A 19,755-nucleotide genomic window follows, 5' to 3' on the forward strand; every position below is an offset into this window, starting at 1 on the left:
TGAAAACAATTTCCTATTATAACTTTGAAATTAACATAAGTTAGGAAGAAGCAAGTACATTTCCTCTCATGTTCATTCAAATTACATTTTTTTTAAAGGAATTAACGTTAAGAAACCAGGATACAAAATCAATGTCAAAATCCCTAGGGCTGGGGATATAGCTCAGTTGGTAGAATGCTTGCCTCATGTGCACAAGGCCCTGGGTTCAATCCCCAGCACCACCAAAAAAAAAAAAATCCCTAAAATTTGCATTTTTCCCCTTTTTGTTTTTAAATGAAGATTTTTGCTTAGCAATTGCTACTAAAAGAGGTAAAAATAAATATAGAGATTATTAGGGTACCATTTTCATGGTGAGAATTATTCTGAGAGTTTTTGTTTCTGAGTTTTGACTATTGGATTATTTTTTTGCTATACATGTGTTTTCATCCTGATTCAGCTTTCAAAGAGATGCTTACACCCTGTGTGAAGAGATGATTTTTAAAGTGAAAAAGTATTGGAAACTTTTTGTTTCTTCATGTATGTGATGATATATTCATCTGTTATAATAGTTCTATGTTGAAGGTTAATGAGGAATTAATGATTGAATATTTAGTTTAGTTAACACATTTTGGACTTTATGAGGTAGCGGAGATTGATCCTAGGACTTCTCACATGCTAGGCAGGTCCTCTTCTATTGAGCTACATTCACAGCTCTGAACCTTTGGGACTTTAAAGACAAGCATATTATAGAGGAGTACTCTGGAACCTAAAATTTGCAAGGCTTTTGTTAATTGATGTAGAAAATATAGACTTTAGTATTCAAAACTGAAATTAGTAAATTTTATAAGCTATGGGATTATCCTAGGTAGTAAACAGTAGCAAGGTTTTGCTTTCCTATTTAGACTTTATAAATTCTGGGGAAAGGGTTTTTTAAAAAAAAACAAAACTAACTTCTTTTTCTAAAATTGTGATCAATTAAAGAACCTTTTTAGTTTAGTATCTCATAAACAAACATGTAATAGTAACCAATTTAAATTTCCTAGTAATAGATTTTGGAAGGAGGAAAAAATTAAAGATATTTATTTTTTTTTCCTGTGGTTGTCTATATACTCATTTCTTTCATAACTTCTGCCAAGAGGGTTTAACTATGTTTATCAAAATTACTTTTTTTTTTTTTTTAAAGATCAGGAAGTAGATACTTTCCTGAGGGTCTCAATTGAGTTCTTTTTTTTTTTTTTTTTAATATTTATTTATTTTTTGTTTTCGGCGGACACAACATCTTTGTTGGTATGTGGTGCTGAGGATTGAACCCGGGCCGCACGCATGCCAGGCGAGTGCGCTACCACTTGAGCCACATCCCCAGCCCTCAAAATTACTTTTTATTAGCAGTTTATTATGTTATCATAAATGTTAAATCTTGAAATCAGAAGTAATTGGTATATAGGAAGATAATTAGGTTTTTCTTGTGAAAGGTTTATTTAAATTACTATATAAAGAGGCTTTTAAAGTGTTTGCTGCAAGTTTGGAACTTAATTGGGGAAAGAAGAATGAGTCAACTTGTTTTGAATCTTTATTACGGGAAGTCTTTGTTGTTTGAAATTCCCAAACTTCTTGGGAAAATACATACTGTATTTATTTATAGTATTGATTTTCTGTTTAGATAAGCCATCACAAAACTCAGAAAATGAACAAAATTCTGTTACCCTAGAAGTCCTGCTTGTCAAAGTTTGTCACAAAAAAAGAAAGGTAATGTATAAAATACTGATAGATCAAGTGGAATGATTTTATTGAACTTGTTTATGCACATGTAGAAATATGTTGATGGCTGAATTATAACACTAACTTCTTTGCGGCCTTCCATAACTTTGTGATTTTTTCTAATGCATACAAAACTTTCTCCACAGGAATCTGGAGATAAGGAAAGAAGCTATATTTTAGCATTTTATGATGTGAATTTATTTGCTTCACTATCATTTCAGTTCTGTTAGGTTCTTTCTTGCTATTAGTACTCATTAAAATTTTAAATAAGGGGTAAGAGAGAGGTTTTTTCCCAAAAGAAACACTACTCTCAGGCAAAGAAATTTTGTTATCAGCATTATCAGCCATTAACTTATTAATACATTGCTTCAAATTTTTATTTAGAAGATAAAATCTTTTCACCATAGAAACAAGTGTTACAGTGGTTAAGTTTCCTGGGCAACCTACCAAAGCCAACAGATATACTTTGAGTAGCTTCAAGTCCTTCAGTCTTTTAAGAGAAACAGGAACTGACCTATATAGAGGTTCCTATGCTTATGTCCTGTCAGAATCTTATTAAGATGATAAGAGGATTGAAAACTTCTGGAACATTGGTGGAAAGTTGGCTATGGCCATAGGAAACAGCAATATAATTACATGTATTAAAAAGTTTATGTAAAGTTTGGACACATTGCTCCTTACTTCTACCCAACCCCCATACAAACAGTGAAGGAAAAATTGTGCAAGAATTAGATAATTAAAATGTGAATTTAAGCCGGGTTTGGTGGCGCATGCCTGTAATCCCAGCAATTTGGGAGGCTGAGGCAGGAGGATTGCAAGTTCAAGGCCAGCCTCAGGTATTTAGTGAGGCCCTAAGCAACTTAGTGAGACCCTGTCTCAATAAAAAATAAAAATGCTAGGGATGTAGCTCAGGTTTTAAAGGGCCCCTGGGTTCAATCCCAGTATCTCCCTCAAATGCAAAAAAAAAAATGTGAATAATAATGTAATGTGATTCTTTTTAGTTTTTCTAAGAAAGCACCAATGTCTTCTTGGGAGGATATAATAGTCAACTGCCAGTATTAGTCATTCTTTAGTGTTAGAACTTGGGCTGTGAGTGAGATTTAATATTTCTCATTTTACACTCCTTTGTGCAGTAGACTATGAGCCAATATTCTAGTTTTTTTTTTTTTTTTTTTTTAAAGATACTACCATAAGAGAGGTAATATGTGGGCTGGGGTTGTGGTTCAGTGGTAGAGCGCTTGCCTAGCATGTGTGAGGCACTGGGTTCAATCCTCAGCACCATGTAAAAATAAATAAACAAAATAAAGGCATTGTGTCCATCTACTTAAAAAAAAAAGATAATATATAATATGTAGAATAATACCATAAGATATGTCTCTCATCACAAAGGTCTGTCCTCTGTATCTTTCAGTTTTTCTCTTTCAGGGTAACATTTTTAAAAATATATTTTTTTAGTTGTTGATAGACCTCTATTTTATTTATTTATATGTGCCTCACACGTGCCAGGGAAGTGTTGTTCTGCTGAGTCCCAGTCCTAGCCCCAGCCCCAGCCCCAGCCCTCAGCATAACATCTTTACATGTTAACAGAACATTACTTAGAATTTGGTAACTATTGCTTCTACTAAACATTTTTTAATATGAATTTGTTTCATAATGTTGACTGTGGGTTATTATAGCCATTTTGTTTTTCAATTCTGGTGATTTTCATCTGTACCAGATATTGTTGAAAATTTAAGGTAAATGTTGCAGTTACATGGATTTAGCATTTTAAGCATAATTTTTAATTCCATATTTCTTTTGCACTAACTGGAATAGAACACAAGCTAAGCATTCTACATCTGAACTACACCCCCAGTCCTTAATTGCCAATATAAAACTATTTTGTATGACCATCATCTAGATATTGAATATACTGTATCATTATTTTCATCATATTGCAGAAATCTTTAGTTGATTTAATATTTGGACTGTAGTTCCACATTTTTTATCTTTGCTTCACAGTTTCCAAAACAGTGATTGTTTTAACATGGCATTTGGTAAGCATGGCCTATACCATGTTTCCTGTAGCTATGGTTAGAAATTTCATTGTATTGTTGCTCATGTATAAATTTAATTTAATAATCTTTACCTTTGCAGGATGTAAGTTGTCCAATAAGACAAGTTCCCACAGGTAAAAAGCAGGTGCCTTTGAATCCCGACCTCAATCAAACAAAACCTGGAAATTTCCCGTCCCTTGCAGTTTCCAGTAATGAATTTGAACCTAGTAACAGCCATATGGTGAAGTCTTACTCATTGCTATTTAGAGTGACTCGTCCGGGAAGAAGAGAGTTTAATGGAATGATAAATGGAGAAACCAATGAAAATATTGGTAATTTTTATTTTAATAATCTTACTAAATTTCATCATTGGAGAATAAGATGGTCAATAAAAATGACTGAATCAGTATTCCTTTGTAATGTTCATAGTTGTTTGTGAAGTATTGTTTTGATTATTTTAAAACCTTACCTTTCCAAAGTTGGAAAGACTGATATTTTTATTGATCTGTTAGCACACAGATTTTTTTTTAGTTGTTGATAGACCTCTATTGAGGTTGAAAGAATTGTAAATACCTGTCTACTCACTACCTACATTAAAACAGGAACTTTTTAATTAATTAATTTTTTTGGGATAGAGACTCACTTCACTTTGTTGTTCAGGATAGTGTGAATTCCTGGGTTCAAGTGATCCTTCTGTCTCAGCCCCTAAGTGTTGGGACTCAGGTACATACCTCTACTTACATCCAGCTTGAATACAAATATTTTATTATATTTATCACATATTTATCCCTCTACCCATTCCTCTATTTCAACAGTTCTATATTTATCTTTGAAATAATCATCTGACTAACATATAAATGTGGGGTGGGGTGCAGGTTGGGTAAATCAGTCCTATTCTCCAAAGGCTCACAATCTAGCATATGAAGATAGGCAAGAAATAAATGTGGTAAAATGATGAGTTCTATAACAGAGGTGTATGGAGAAGCACCATAGAGGAAATAATCTTTGTGAATCTTGAAGTGTTTTTTGAAGTTCCTAAACAGGAACAGTGATTAAGGAGTTTGCTTAGCAAAGAAGATCGTGTCAAACAGAAACCACCATTTGCAAAGATATGGGTTAGTGTCAGTGAATATAAACAAGTAAGGGCATACACATATGGTAAAATTGCAAATTGGAACAAATGTGGTCTGTGGCCTCATGTAAAATAAATGTAGCATGTTTTGTGTTAAGGGACCATATATCATAAATAAAATTTTTGTTTGAATATTTGATTTATAAGAAATGTTTGTTAAATTCAGATGTCAATGAAGAACTTCCAGCCAGAAGGAAACGAAATCGTGAAGATGGGGAAAAGACATTTGTTGCACAAATGACAGTATTTGATAAAAACAGGTAATGTTGATGGACAAGTAAGGGTTCCATAATGTTCCAGAAATGTTTACATTCTGAAGTAGAAATTAATGGTGATATTGTTTCCTTACCTTTGTTTCTTTCTTTCTTAACAAATGGAGAAAAAAATACTGAATTTCTCTTGATAACACAGAATGCAGTAAAGCACAGAAAAGGAACTATTAATGATTCAGTTGAGTGTTTTCGTTTGGCAAGTATTTGAGTGTCTGTTCTTTGCCAGACACTGTTCAAGGCAGAGAAGGCAACAAAGTTACTTCCTGAGCTTAACTTGTAATGTAGGACATTGACCACTACACAAAAACATTAACTGATGTGACTGTGCTATGAAGAAAAACATAAAGAGAATAAATGATTACTATAAAGCCTCTAGGTGGAGGTAATATTTGAGCAGACTTCAGTGAAATGAGTGCTGTGGAAATCTTAGGGTGTGTGTTTACTGAAGATAAGAAAATTGTATATAATCATTGTGTGGCTATGTGAGTATTTCACATAGGGTGGCAAAGAAATACCAGGGCATATAATCATCTCTGCAGTTTCTATTTGGGGAAAAAACATTTTAGCATCAGTAAAAGAAAGTCTAGGAAACAATGTAGCAGTTTTTTTACACAGAGTCAGTGGATGAAGCCTATACATGCCATGATTTTTTTGTACTAGACTGATTGCTGGTAATTAAGTACAGTTCACTTTCAGTAAAATAATAGGAGAAAGAGCCAAGAAAAGTAACTGGGCCATTCCTCTTAATTTTAAAAATTGATGCTTTAACATAATCATTTGTTAGCCACCAGGTAAATAAAGGTGTAAGGCTCTTAATATGACAGCCTTGAAGATTGGATATAATGAGATAGAGCTAATGCACGCTTCTAATGTAGCTACGAAGGGTGCTGAGGCAGGAGGATCATAGTTCAAAGCCAGGCTCTGCAACTTAGTGAGACTGTTTCAAAATATAAAAAAGGATTGGGGAGGTAGCTTAGGAATGGAGTATTTTCACAGCATGTTTGAGGCCCTCGGTTCCATCCCCAGCACCTCAAATTAGAGAGATTTTGGCTAACATTTGTCTTAGAATATATCATATAATGTCAGCATTAGTAATAGGAATCATTGTAGTGTGTTTATTTTTAAAATCAGAAATTTGAGTGTGGATCACATTTATATAGAAAACAATAGGAACATAAACATACAAGAAGACAGTGATTATGTCTTCTAGCAGTGAGGACAATGCTTACTGGGCTTTGTTGATATTGATGAATGTTCTGTTTTAGGCAGTGATTGGGTACATTATGTTTTCTTTTTTCTAATTTACATATGTTTTAACATATTCCTTGTATGAAAGGAATGCTTTTTTAATATTTTTTAGTTGTAGTTGAACACAAACTTATTTATTTGTTTTTATGTGGTGCTGAGGATCAAACCCAGAACCATAACCCCAGACCCAAGCAATGCTTTTTCTTTTTTTTATTTTTTATTTTTTAAAGAGAGAGTGAGAGAGGAGAGAGAGAGAGAGAAAGAATTTTTAATATTTATTTTTTAGTTCTTGGCGGACACAACATCTTTGTTGGTATGTGGTGCTGAGGATCGAACCCGGGCCGCACGCATGCCAGACGGGCACGCTACCGCCTGAGCCACATTCCCAGCCCCCAAGCAATGCTTTTTCTAATGAAAAAATACCAAGAAGAAACAGTGTGAATTTTTCCCTAAGTTTTTTTTTTTTTTTTTTGAGAGAGAGAGAATTTTTAATATTTTTTAGTTCTTGGCGGACACAACATCTTTGTTGGTATGTGGTGCTGAGGATTGAACCCGGGCCGCACGCATGCCAGGCGAGCGCGCTACCGCTTGAGCCACATCCCCAGCCCATTTCCCTAAGTTTTTATTTTGAAAATTACCAAGCCTCTAAAATAGTTGAAAGAATGGTTATTTAACACCATATATCCTTCACCTAGATTTATCTGTTAATATTTTGCCACAGTTGCTTCACTAGCGAGTATGTTTTATTTTTATGCTGAACCAGGTTGCTTTTTTTATGTGGTTCTGGAGATCAAACCCAGGGCCTTGTGCATGCAAGGCAAGCATTCTACCAACTGAGCAATATTCCCAGCCCTGAAAGATTACTTTTTATTCCTCATTCTTCACTTACATGTCAACATTTATTTCTTAAGAACCAAAGCATTTTCCTGCATAACTACAGTTCACTTGTCTTACTTAGGAAAAATTAATATATAACAAATACAGTACTAGCTCCCCATTTGACCTCAGTAATATCCTTTATAGTTTGTGTTTCCCTCCCCCATTCTGTAGGTAGTTGTCATACTGTCCAATTTCCTTCAATTTGGAATAGTTCTCCAGACTATTATATTTGTTTGTTTTTGAGATTGGACCTCACAGTGTTGCCCAGGGTGGCCTCAAATTCCTGGGCTCAAGGGATCTTCCTACCTTTCCCTGGCGAGTAGGTGGAACCATAGGGCCTGTGCCACAGAATATTGTTGGGACTTCTTTTTAAATTATAGGCATATATTTTTGTAGCATATATCTCAGTTTGGACTTTGGTGATTATTCAAATTAAACATTTTTAGCAGAGATACTAATTCCTTGGTAATGTGTTCTTTGTGTATTCCATCACAAACACAAGGTAATATTAGGTTTGGTCAGTTGGTTAAGATGGTGGTTGCCATTTTTCTCTATTTTAACAGTTGTTTTTTGCTTTTCACTAATTAACATGTGATCTGTATTAATACATGAACCTGGGTGAATATCCTTTTACCTCCAGTACCCTTTCACCAAATAGTTTAATCATCCATCGATGATTCTTTTTTTTTTTTTTGGTGCTGAGGATTAAACAGGGACATTCAATTACTGAGCCTCCCCAGCCCTCTTTTGTATTTTAGAGACAGGATCTCACGGAGTTGCAGAGGGCCTTATCACTTCTTGAGGCTGGCTTTGAACTCCAGATCCTCCTGTCTCAACTTCCTGCGCTGCTGTGATTACAGGCGTGTGCCATCACGCCCAGATGATTCTTATCTTTTACCAGCATGGATTAAAAAATGTGTATACACACACACACACACACACACACAGGATTGAACCTAGGGGTGCTCTATCACTGAGCTACATCCCCAACTTTTTTTATTTTTATTTTGATAAAGTCTTGCTGAATTGCTGAAGGTGGTCTTGAATCTGTGATCAACCTCCCAGGTTGGTAGGATTATAGGCATGTACCACTGCACTCAGCTGAAAATTCCATTTTTATTCAACTAGTTTTAGTTTGTTCATGTTGCTAATCCTTTTAATGGCCATATTATCTCAAATTTAATCAGCCTCTCCAGGTAGGCTCTTGTGTCCTTTGAACTTGACTTTTAGTTTTTCCTTATTTTCTGGAGTAGTAATTGAAGCTTGCCTTTTCCTGCCTCTGCTCTGGATTACCATTTCTTCCAGTCCTGATTCTTTTCAGTAAAGGAACAGTATAGGCCAAGATCTGGGGATTAGATGTGTGAAATTGTTTTTGCAATCTCAGAGAGAGATTAAAGTGTAACCAAAATTCAAGAGACATAAAGTATGAAATATTGGGCAAAATAAACATAAAAAATTTGAAAAAAAAAAAAAAGCCATAACTAAAGTAAAAGTAATGACAGCCAACCTGGCACACATATGTAGTCCCAACCACTGGGGAGACTAAGTCAGGCAGATTTCAAATTTGAGGCCAGTCTGCAATTTAGTGAGATTCTGTCTCAATATAAAAAGGGTTAGGGATATAACGCAGTGGTGGACACCATTGTGTTCAATCCTCAGCACTGCAAAAATAATAATTAAAAATAAATTCAAAAAAGTGGGGGGAATTACTTTCAACTCCTATATATCATAATCCTCTAATACAAAACAGTTATGCAATTTAAAAAGACCACAGCCCAACAGAAGAATGAACAAAGGATACAATACAGAGTTTATTTAAGAAAGAATATATGTGATTCTTAAACAATTAAAAAGATAAGACATCTGAATTAAAAGTACACTGAGATGTCATTTTTTCACTTATCAGATTGACAGAGATCAAAAAACTTGATAAAGCACTGTTCATGAGGCTGTGGGTGAAAAGGCCTCCTCATACATTACAGGTAGGAGAGTGCATTGGATTGTAGCTATCAAATGTACAACCATACAATGAAATATTATGTAGTCATGTAAAAGCATGATGGAAACACCTTTTAAATATAGAGCTATATGACTGTATTGTCTATTTAAATGAGTAAATAAAATTAGTATTTTAAAATAGAGAATTGAATAGCTTTGCTGATGTACTATGGAAGTAGACTAAATTAAGTAGTACATCATAGAGAACAGGCAAAAATTCTTAGTCTCAAAATTATTTGATGTTAAGAATCAGACTTGAGAGACAGGCTACCTAGATTCACTGACTAGATCTGGCTACTTACTGTGTGTTCTTAAAGCAAGTTACTTAACGTCTCTGTGCCTCAGTGGAAATGGAGTAGTAGAACCTAGGTCATAAAGTTGTTGGGAAGTTTAAATAAACTATATAAAATCTTTAGTGCCTGGCACATAGTAAGCACTCAATAAATTTTAGTTGTTATCAACTAATAGTATTTGTTTTAAGGCTGATGAAGAGAAGCCAGATTCTTGCTATGTACGATTAATTATTGAACACGGTAGAAAAATGGTGTTTAGTAAGGGTTACCAGTATTTAGAAGTATGGGAATATATATATATATATAACACACACACACACACACACACACACATATAGAAACTATACTGCATGAGTATAATTTAATTGATTAGTATAATTCATTTGATTCTTTGATTCAACCACTGTTTCATTTATTTCTTCAATGAAATATTTATTGAGCATCTATATGTGCCAGGTGCCCTCAGGTTCCTATAATTGTCAGATTTGTTATTATAATCATTAATCAGTTTACTGGGCAAGTATAAAAGTAAAGGATTTTAGTACAGACATGTATAGTAATTAAAAATAACAAACCTAATTATTAGTGGTTTTTGTAAGGCAAGTATTATAAGATTGTTGTTATCCTTTTTTAAAAGTATAAAGCCCACACACTTGCTTTATACTTAATGTTTACAACTTACAAGGTCTAGAGAGCTTAGCCATATTATATTTTCAGTGTGTAGAGTTACATCTGTAAACTACAGTAATAGAAGAATTCTCTAGTTATTTATCTGTTAGTGTACATCATTAAAATTGCTGTTGTTAGCACTGCAGTGTAGATATATTTTAAAATCCTGTTGGGTACATAAGCTAGTTTATAAATTTAATAAGTGCTTTTTAGTGTAAAGTTGTAGAATTTGTGTACTTCTAGTAATACACAGGTTACTTTAAAGTGTATGTGTTTGTCTAACAGGCGCTTACAGCTTTTAGATGGGGAATATGAAGTAGCCATGCAGGAAATGGAAGAATGTCCAATAAGCAAGAAAAGAGCAACATGGGAGACTATTCTTGATGGGAAGGTATGGACTACTTAGAAGGCTGAGCACGTTATAGTTATGAACTCCCATTTTTGATTGATGTTTTCTTCTCTAAATGCAAATTCATGTTGGAAGTAGACTACTTTGTTTTAGTACTTTGAAGAACACAACTAAAAATGATCTAGTCAGAATATTTAATGAAAGACATTGTTCTTGGAGCCAGATTGCCTCATTAAAATTTCTGTTCCTAACTGTGTGGCATTTGGCAAATTACTTAACTTGTGTCTCAGTTTTCTTAACCTGTAAATTGAGGGACAGAATTGATGTATTAAATAAGGTAATTAATAAAATGTTTAATATTGTGCCTGGCATACAATAAGTGCTCAATAAATGTTAACTGATAACTTCAATCCCATTCATAGTAACAAGTAATGTGATGTCTGATAATAAATTTATTAAGAAATTGCATAACTTAGATGAAGCATACTTCAAAATAACTTTGAAGAGTTATAAAAGAATAAATAGGCATACATATTTCTTGAATAGACTCAATAAAATATAATAGTGTCATTTATTTCTCAATGTATCAGTATACTAACAAAAGCAAAATCTCAATTTTTTTTTTTAAAGCCCAAAAGATAGTCTCAAATTAATCTCATAGTGTGTAATACTAAAGAAACTTTTGAAAAATTTACTTACCAGTTAGTGGAACAAGCCATAAAGTTATAAAAACTTAAACTGTTTGATGTAATCATAAGAGTAGATAATCATATCACTGAATTATAGTGCTGAAGGATTTTCATGTATACTTGAAATTTAGTTTATGAGAAAGGTGGTAATATAGGTGTGAATGAGAAAGAGAAATTATTCATTAATTGTGGTTTCTACTCATCTGAAAATAAACTTGAATTCCCAAAGGATTATAAATACTAAATGTAAAAATTAACAGTCCTGCCTGGGTGTGGTGGTACACCCCTGTAATCCCAGTGACTCAGAAATCAGAGGCAGGAGGATTGCAAGTTTAAAGCCAGCCTCAGTAAGTTAGCCAGGCCCTAAGCAACTCAGTGAGACCAGTCTCAAAATAAATAAAAAGGAATTGGAATGTAGCTCAGTGGTTAAGTGCTCCTTGGTTCAAGCCATAGTTCTTACAATCTTAATTTTTTTTAAAGAAACTATTAACAACATTGTAACTTCAGAAATATGTTAGCAAATATTAATATAATTCTTGTGGTGAGGAAGACCTTAGTAGGGATGATATAAAGATAGAAAGTATAAAATAAAAAATAGCTCACTAAAATTATTAATTTAAAAAAAAATTTTTTTTTAGTTATACATGACACAATATCTTTATTTTGTTTCATTTTTATGTGGTGCTGAGGATTGAACTCAGGGTCTCACAAATGTGAGGTGAGCGCTCTACCGCTAAGCCACAACCCCAGCCCAAAATTAATAATTTTTTAAGAAAATTTTTTAATGTCTTTTACTTATTTATTTATTTTTATGTGGTGTTGGGGATCGAACCCAGGGCCTCCCCTGTGCTAGGCAAGTGCTCTACCTCTGATCCACAACCCCAGCCCAGTAATTTTTTTTTTTTTTTTAATTGCAAAAGTCTCAAGTTGAAAACAACTGGGTCTGCTTAGTGTAGAGTGCTTGCTTAGTATGCTTGAGGTCCAGGGTTCGATCCCCAGCAGTTCCCTTGTCCCTGCTACACACAATGGATTGGGTGAAGATACATTAAAACAAAATGTTAATATTGTGAACATAAAAATTGGCAAAGATAATCAAGAAGTTCTTAATAGAACAAATATAAATGGCCACCAAAGTTCTAGAAATATACTCAGTCTTGGGCTCAGGTCATTGCACAATGGTAGCGTGCTTGCCTAGCATGTCTGAGGCACTAGGTTTGGTTCTCAGCACTGCATATAAATAAATAAAAATAAAGGTCCATTGACAACTACAAAACAAGATACTTGGTCTTAGTATTCAAAGAGACACAGACAGAGGTATTACTTCTTTTTTTTTTTTTTTTTTTTTTTGGTGGCACTGGGGATTGATCCCAGGGCCTTGTGCATGCGAGACAAGCACTCTACCAGCTGAGCTATGTCCCCAGCCTAAGATATTACTTTTGACTATGAATTTGACAAAAATTTTACAGAGATGGTTTGTACTGTTATTAGGTATATGAGGACACATATTGTGATAATACTTTTATTTAAGAATATGGTGGTTTTAACTTTATTTTATTTATTTTTTTTTTTAGAGAGAGAGAATTTTAATATTTATTTTTTTAGTTTTTGGCGGACACAACATCTTTGTTTGTATGTGGTGCTGTGGATCGAACCCGGGCTGCACACATGCCAGTCGAGCGCGCTACCGCTTGAGCCACATCCCCAGCCCTGGTTTTAACTTTAATAGAGGGTAGATCTGCAATATGCATAAAACTAAAAATTATATAATCATTACCAATTCTAATTCTGCCAATTTGTCACACAGTAATACTTGATTAACTATGGGTTGAGGCTATAGCTTGGTGGCAGAGTGCTTGCTTAGCCATGAGTGAGGCACTAGATTTGATCCTCATCAGCACCACATAAAAATAAATAGAAGTACTTAAAAAAAGTTGATCAACAGAAAAATGTAAGTAAGCAGATCTTTTCAGCCATTAAAATGAAAAATTGTAAATAAAATCTAAGGGCTGGAGTTGTGGCTCAGTGATAGAGTGCTTACCTAGCATGCTTGAGGCACTGAGTTTGATCCTCAGCACCACATAAATGTAAAATAAAGATATTGTGACCACATAAAACTAAAAATTAAATATGAAAAAAATCTAAAAAGCCATTAAAAGTATGATAGAGAAGAATTTCACGATATTTCATTTTTACTAAATAGCAGGTATGAGTTCCTTTTTCTAAAATTAATGAAATAGTGGTTCATTCAAGGTTAACAGATGAGATTTCAGCTAGTTTTAGTTTCTTTATACTTATCTACAGTGTTTGTATTTTCTGTTATTTATTATCTTTATAATTTTTTAGTTTTAAAATTCTTAAACTGTACTTTTTAAAAAACATTTATTTTTTTAGTTGTATGTGGGCATAATATCTTTATTTTATTTTCATGTGTTGCTGAGGATTGAACCCAGTGCCTCACGCATGTGAGGCAAGTACTCTATCTCTGAGCCACATCGCCAGCCCAAGTTTACTTTTTATTCATTAGAAAATAAGAATTCTAAATACAAGTTGATCTCCTAAGAAATTGTTTGCAACAGTGTAATGTGTATATATTTTTAAATCATATAGGTATACTTCTTTTTTAAAACTTGCTATTAAATAAATGACATAATTTACTAAATCATGGGTAATTTGGTTTAATGGATAAACAGATTATTTTAAATTTTATTTTTACATCTCCGAAATGTTTTAATAATCATGCTTATCTTTTTTGTATTGGTAGTGTTTCTATAAGACACATTCCCAGATATAGACTTAACTGTCTAAACCAGTTGATACAATCACATCTTTACCTTGTTTTAGTTTAAAATTCTAGTTTTTGTTGTGGTGTTGATGATACTGGGAATTGAACCTAGTGCCTTTGCAGCTGAGCTATAGCTCCCCCCCAAAATTACAGTTTTAATAGGATTACTGGTAGGAAAGATGTAGAAGGACTTTAAAATGAATTAGAGCCCATTGAAGGTTTCTGTCAAAGAATAGCATGAAAGCATTTTTTGAGCAGTTTATTTGGACTCAGTGGCAGTGAGATTTAGAGAAGTCAAGAGAAATAAGAAAGCTACTCAGTTTGCAAAGTGCCTAAGGAAATTGTCACTTTAGAGCAAAGAGAGCAAGCTGGCAGTCTGTGGGAATCAGATTTATTTTGCTTTGTTTTAAAGACAGTTGGTCATCCAAATAAGAAATGGAAAGATTTCCATAAAAAAACCGTGCTAGATAAACGGGTCTTGTGCATGCTATGCCAGCACTTTACCACTGACCTACATTCCCAATTCATGTTTCTGACTTAAAAGTTGGGCATACTGTATCAATATTTCTACATAAAAAGTCATCTGATAAGTGGCTGCTGTATCAAATAGCCTGAGTTCTTCAGTTCTACAGTGTCTACTCCTTCATATTTTATCTAACCTTATCTTTTGATTTTTGAGGAAAATTTATTGATTTAAATCAAATCCACATTGACTCATCATAATGAATTATTTTATTCCTATAATTTATTTCAGTTCATTTAGTGAATCTTCACTTTTCATGTTTTTGTATCTTTTAGAGGCTGCCTCCATTTGAAACATTTTCTCAGGGACCTACATTGCAGTTCACTCTTCGTTGGACAGGAGAAACCAATGATAAGTCTACAGCTCCTATAGCCAAGCCACTTGCCACTAGAAATTCAGAGAGTCTCCATCAAGAAAACAAACCTGGTTCAGTTAAACCTACACAAACTATTGGTAAAGAAAACATTGCTATTAAAATAATGGTTTCAGAGTTATGACTTTGCCTTTAGATTTATTTGTATTTTGCTTCATGTAATTATTCTTTAGGAAATATTATTTGGCTTGCTAGATTGACTATTAACTATTGTACATTAGGATTTTCCTGTGTTAAATGTAAAGTTTTATGTTGAAGTACTGATAAATATACCTTTATTTAGAACCTTTGTGCTAGATGTGTCTGAGAATTTGAATTTTTCTTTTAAATGTTTGGAAGCATAATATGGTATGTAATATATGTGCCACATATTATTTAACACTTCCATGGTGTCTGTAGATACCTTCATATCAGTTTAGCAGTTTTTCCAATATATGAATATGCCATAAACTGAGGAGGAAAAAAAAAATTTGGGTTTCAGATTGGGTTTTAGATTTCTCAGTGGCAGCTTGGAAAGGACTTTGGAACTGCCAGATGCTGAGTCACATGCCTGTAATTCCACCTACTTAGAAGACTAGGCAGGAGGATCACAAATTGGAGGCCAGCCTAGGCAACTTAGACTGTCTCAAAAGGAAGTAAAAAGTGTTGGAGATGTAGCTCAGTGGTAGGCTTCTTGCCTAGCATGAATGAGACCCTGGGTTTAATCCCCAGTACTGCAATAATTTTTAAAAAGTACTTTGGAACTATATCTTTAATAAGTTTTACAGTGTTATAGAACTGAATTTAAATATTCAGACTGTTTTTTATAATTCTAGGGTTGCTGGAAGAAGTTCGTCAAAACCTGGATTATTCTGGTTTAGTACATTTTTTTTTTTTAAAGAGAGAGTGAGGGGGGGGGGAGAGAGAGAGAGAGAGAGAGAATTTTTAATATTTATTTTTTAGTTCTCGGCGGACACAACATCTTTGTTGGTATGTGGTGCTGAGGATCGAACCCGGGCCGCACGCATGCGAGGCGAGCGCGCTACCGCTTGAGCCACATCCCCAGCCCCTTTAGTACATTTTTTAAAATATTTTTAAGTTATAGATGGCACAATACCTTTATTTTATTTATTTATTTTTATGTGGTACTGAGGATTAAGCCCAGTGCCTCATGTGCAAGGCTAGCGCTCTGCCAATGATCCATAATCCCAGCTCTGTAGTCCAGAGACAGACAGAATGCTTTTATTTTATATGTTTATTTGTATGTGGTGCTGAGGATGGAATCCAGTGCCTCATACATGCAAGCAAACGCTCTACCATTGAGCTACAGCCCCACCCCTGTAGTATATTTTTAAAAGGAAAAACATTTTACAAATGGAGTTGACTCTGTTGTATTAATTCTCAAGCTACAATGTTCTGTCATATCTATTAGGAGCACTGCCCTTCACCTGAGCACATCCATGTATTTTTATTTATTTAAAGACTACAGACGGCTTAAGATGTTTTCTTTGACATTGATCAATTATGTACATTGATTATGCGTAGGTCACTGTAATAAATTAAAGAGATATAAGAAATGACCCATGACAGGAAGATTTCCCACGTAAATTGTGGTCTAGGCACTTCTCAGCAATACTCTGAAGCCATTGAAAATAGGTAAAAAAGTTACAAAGGAACTAAGGGAAAGGGAAGAGTTTATACAAAATTGTATATATGGGATGCTCAGATGAATCAAGAAAAAGGCTTTTTTCCCATTAGGTATGAATGAAATATATCAAAATTGTTAATGTTGATTATCTTTTAGTTCTGGATTGATTTTAATATAATTACGTTTTACTTAACTTTCTGGTAAATGAGAATTTAGTGGATATCTTATTTTTATGATGGTTTAGGACATAGCATCTTAAACTCTGTCATAGTAGATTTATTTTTAATTATGTTGTGAGTAATTTTTTATTTTTTCTCAATATATATTAATATGAAAACCAATCAAAAGCAATTCTTAGGGTTGGGGATATAGCTCAGTGGTAGAGTACTTGCCTATTATGTGGGAGGCCCTGTGTACATCCCCAAAGAGGCAAACTATAAGAACAAATAATACACACACACACAAATACTCTTTCCTCAACTTCAAATTGTTCAAAACAGTATAGTTACCACATATAATTACCTGGTTTTGTTTATTTATTTTTAACCTTTATTTTATGTGGTGCTTAGGATTGAACCCAGTGCCTCCCACGTACTAGGCAAGCGCTCAACCACTGAGCCACAACCCTAGCCCCTTTTATGATGGTTTAGACATAGGAGGTAGTTTTTAAAGGAAAAATTGAGTCCTGCCAATAAAGACCTTAACATCTGATTACTGATTAACCGGATTGTTACTCTGATCATTAGCTAAAGATAAGAATAGAAATTGTGTCACATAAATAGAATTCTGTGAAATCTTTAATTGTTTAATTATTTTAGCCAGGTATTATTTTACCTTTTAGAAGCAAATATTTTCATTAAACAAAAGTATATTTTCAGCTGTTAAAGAAACATTGACTACAGATCTACAAACAAGAAAAGAAAAGGATACTTCAAATGAAAACAGACAAAAATTAAGAATATTTTATCAGGTAAACATAGCTGACCTTCTGTTAAGTAATCATGAAATGCATTTTTTAATATACATATTTTTAGTTGTAGGTGGACACAATACATTTATTTTATTTTTTTATGTGATGCTGAGGATCGAACCCAGTGCCTCACATGTGCTAGGCAAGCACGCTACCACTGAGCTAGAATCTCAGCTCCTCATGAAATGCATTTGTTTTATATATTAGATCTAAAATCTTTGGGAATATTTAAATAAAAATATCTATTAATTTGACACTCCTTTTAAAAATTGTCTTAGCTATTTTTAGAAATTGAAACAAAACATCTTGATAAAAGTTGTGGACTTAACTGGATTTTTTGTTTTTTATTTCTTTAGTTTCTTTATAACAACAATACAAGACAACAGACTGAAGCAAGAGATGATCTGCATTGTCCTTGGTGCACTCTGAACTGCCGCAAACTTTATAGTTTACTCAAGCATCTTAAACTCTGCCATAGCAGATTTATTTTTAATTATGTTGTAAGTAATTTTTTATTTTTTCTCAATATATATTAAATATAAGAGCCTAACTCTTAAAAATTATATTTGTGTAAAAATAACAAAATATCTGCATTTGATAGATTGCTTTATGCATGAGTTACAATTAATGATTCAAAGTTTACAGAAACTTGGGTAATTTCCTTATTCTTTTTTTTTTTTTTAAGAGAGAGACAGAATTTTAATATTTATTTTTTAGTTTTCGGCGAACCCAGCATCTTTGTTTATATGTGGTGCTGAGGATCGAACCCGGGCCATACGCATGCCAGGCGGGCGCGCTACCGCTTGAGCCACATCCCCAGCCCCAATTTCCTTATTCTTGATGAGAGAAGAAAGAATTTTTTTTTTTAATAAACCAAGATTCTGTGTTTGTTTGTTTGTTTGTTTGTTTGTTTTTTTTATTTATTTCTTAGTTTTGGACGGACACAACATCTTTGTATGTGGTGCTGAGGATCGAACCCGGGCAGCATGCATGCCAGGCGAGCGCGCTACCGCTTGAGTCACATCCCCAGCCCCCTGTTTTTGTTATAATTTCTTTTTAGTTGGAGACGATACCTTTATTTATTTATTTTTATGTTGTACTGAGGATTGAACCCAGGGCCTCTCACATGCTAGGCAATCCTCTACCGCTGAGCTACAACCCCAGTCTCCAGAAGAAAGAATTTATGTAAAGTCTCCAAGCCAATAAAAGAAATTTTTAAAAAATATTTATTTTTTAGTTGTACACAATGTATTTTATTTTATTTATTCATGTGGCGCTGAGGATTGAACCCAGGGCCTCGCAAATGCTAGGCAAGCACTCTACCGCTGAGCCACAACCTCAGCCCACAATTGAAAATTTTAACACACATATTTCATTCCCCTATAAAAGACTCCCATAGAGATGATGGAGCCAGATGTGGTGGCACACGCTTGTAATCCCAGAGGTTTGGGAGGCTGAGGCGGAAGGATCAAGAGTTTAAAACCAACCTGAGCAAAAGCAAGGCACTAAGCAACTCAGTGAGACCCTGTTTCTAAATAAAATCTAAAATAGGGCTGGGCCTGTAGCTTTGTGGTTGAGTGTCCCTGAGTTCAATCCTTGGTACCACAAAACAAATAAACCAAAACCCCATTGGGTTTGAAACTAGGGGCACTGTGACACAGACTTTTTTGGGTGGAGGTGGGGAGTACCAGGGATTGGACTCAGGGGCATTCAACCACTGAGCCACATCTCCAGTCTTGCTGTTGCTGAGGCTGGCTTTGAACTCAAGATCCTACTGTCTCAGCCTCCCAAGCTGCTGGGATTGCAAGTGTGTGCCACCACGTTAGGTAAACCCCAGACCTTTTAAATATTTTTATTTTGAGGCAAGGTCTTGTTAGTTTGCCCGGTCTGGCCTTGCGATCCCTTTGCCTCAATGTTCAGAATTGTTGGGATTGCAGGTATGTACCACTGCACCTGGCATCACGTTTTTGACTCCAGGTCTTGTGATGTCCTGTTCACTGGCTGGTGTGCCTGGATAATTTTAGTTTTAAAAATAGTAAAAACCCATAACAATATGGAGATGCTACTCAATATACTGCTTTTTTAGTGTGCAGAAGACCCTGATTTCAATCTCCAGCTTTTTAATTAATTAACTGGAGAGATAGGTATTTATTTATGTGCTTATTATTTTAATTTGTT

At 34.2% G+C, this 19,755-nt stretch overlaps 1 protein-coding gene across 2 annotated transcripts in view; it reads left to right on the forward strand.

Annotated features, from left to right (window-relative positions):
• Positions 1-19,755, forward strand: part of SUZ12 (SUZ12 polycomb repressive complex 2 subunit) — a 50,685-nt gene that overhangs the window by 22,908 nt on the left and 8,022 nt on the right. For both annotated transcript variants that reach the window (XM_081271614.1, XM_081271615.1), the window contains 7 exons: positions 1,640-1,725; positions 3,874-4,105; positions 5,072-5,165; positions 10,550-10,655; positions 14,883-15,060; positions 17,486-17,577; positions 17,934-18,077. In XM_081271614.1, the coding sequence (XP_081127740.1) occupies positions 1,640-1,725; positions 3,874-4,105; positions 5,072-5,165; positions 10,550-10,655; positions 14,883-15,060; positions 17,486-17,577; positions 17,934-18,077 (932 nt within the window). The remainder of the gene's footprint in view (positions 1-1,639; positions 1,726-3,873; positions 4,106-5,071; positions 5,166-10,549; positions 10,656-14,882; positions 15,061-17,485; positions 17,578-17,933; positions 18,078-19,755) is intronic.

Source organism: Spermophilus citellus (genome assembly GCF_964194105.1).
Source record: "Spermophilus citellus genome assembly, chromosome: 17".
Taxonomy (NCBI): Eukaryota; Metazoa; Chordata; class Mammalia; order Rodentia; family Sciuridae; genus Spermophilus; species Spermophilus citellus.